Source organism: Octopus bimaculoides, chromosome 2 (genome assembly GCF_001194135.2).
Source record: "Octopus bimaculoides isolate UCB-OBI-ISO-001 chromosome 2, ASM119413v2, whole genome shotgun sequence".
Lineage (NCBI taxonomy): Eukaryota > Metazoa > Mollusca > Cephalopoda > Octopoda > Octopodidae > Octopus > Octopus bimaculoides.
Genome location: NC_068982.1, coordinates 187,874,965 through 187,876,472, shown reverse-complemented (window position 1 = coordinate 187,876,472; position 1,508 = coordinate 187,874,965). Strand labels below are relative to the sequence as shown.

The 1,508-nt window shown below is 42.8% G+C and overlaps 1 protein-coding gene across 1 annotated transcript in view; it reads right to left on the bottom strand.

Moving 5' to 3' along the window:
• Positions 1-29: 29 nt before the first annotated feature.
• The window catches only part of LOC106872927 (von Willebrand factor A domain-containing protein 3A), a 62,154-nt gene continuing 60,675 nt past the window's right edge, over positions 30-1,508 (bottom strand). The window contains 1 exon segment of the mRNA XM_052965914.1: positions 30-1,193. Within this exon segment, the coding sequence (XP_052821874.1) occupies positions 589-1,193 (605 nt within the window). The 3' untranslated portion in view covers positions 30-588.

The following is a 1,508-nucleotide window of genomic DNA, read 5'->3' as shown; positions in this document are numbered from 1 at the left end:
TTTATTAATAAATATATACTGAACTTCGGTATATGGTGAAACAAATGTTTGCTGATCCCTTAATTATGTTTATAAATATATATATATATATATATATATATATATATATGTATGTGTGTGTATATGTTTGTGTGTCTGTATTTGTCACCCCAAGATTGCTTGACAACCGATGGTGGTGTGTTGACATCCCCGTAACTTAGCGGTTCGGCAAAGGGGACCTATAGAATATGTACTAGGCTTGCAAAGAATAAGTCCTGGGGTCGATTTGCTAGACTAAAGGCAGTGCTCCAGCATGGCCTCAGTCAAATGACCGAAACAAATGAAAGCGTATTTAAAGTTGATCGAAGCAACAACATTCTTGACCACCACATTGAGGAAACCTTAGCGGATCTTTATCCCTCCCCCTAACTCACAACCCTTCGCTAACTGACCACCACATTGAGGATTCATCACCTCATGTCTATTCCCCAAGTAGCCACCACATTGACAATGCATAATCTCATGACTCTCCACTGACTGACCACCACATTGAGTTCATACCACTTCACAGCATCCACCAAATGACCATCCCGTTGAGGATACATCATCTCACAACTCCATCTTGGAATATTTGCCCAGATTTGTTTTTGGTCCATAAATATAATCTTGGAGACTTCCCCTGTTCTGTTGGTATTTGTCACCCTTTGAGTGTGGCTTAGCTTCCCTGGGTGTAACTGCATCTGTTAGGGCTGGATTGAGAGTAACTACACCTGCTTTCATTTTGCTGAGTGAGACTGAACTCGGTATTACTAGATTAAGAATGGATTGACTTGGTGTGGTTACACTCAGGACAGCTGGACTCGATGTGGCTTTATTTAGTGTGACTGGATTAGATGTTACCGGTTTAAGGACGGAATCACCTGGTGTTGCAAGACTGGGAATAGCTGGAATTGAAGGGGTTTTTGGTGTGTCTAGATGGTGTATTTCTGGATTGAGAATGGCTTGATCTGGAGTGGTCACCCCAGGAATAACTGGACCAAGAGTGACTTCGTTGTGTGTGAGTGGACTAGGTATTACTGGATTAAGGACAGCTTGACCTGGTGTGGTCACACAAGGAACGGCTGGACCCGGTGTGGTTTTGTTGAGAGTGTTGGTATCTTTCGTTTCAGATTCAGGGTTGACCTGACTTGATGTGGTAGCGAAACAGGACATGGCTAGAAATTTGAGAAAATAAGAGAAAACAGTATTTTAAAGATCAGTTATATATATATATATATATCATCATCATCATCATCGTTCAACGTCCGCTTTCCATGCTAGCATGGGTTGGACGATTTGACTGAGGACTGGTGAAACCGGATGGCAACACCAGGCTCCAATCTAAATTTGGCAGAGTTTCTACAGCTGGATGCCCTTCCTAACGCCAACCACTCAGAGAGTGTAGTAGGTGCTTTTACGTGTCACCCACACGAAAACCAGTCAGGCGATACTGGCAACGGCCATGCTCGAAATGGTGTCTTTTATGTGCC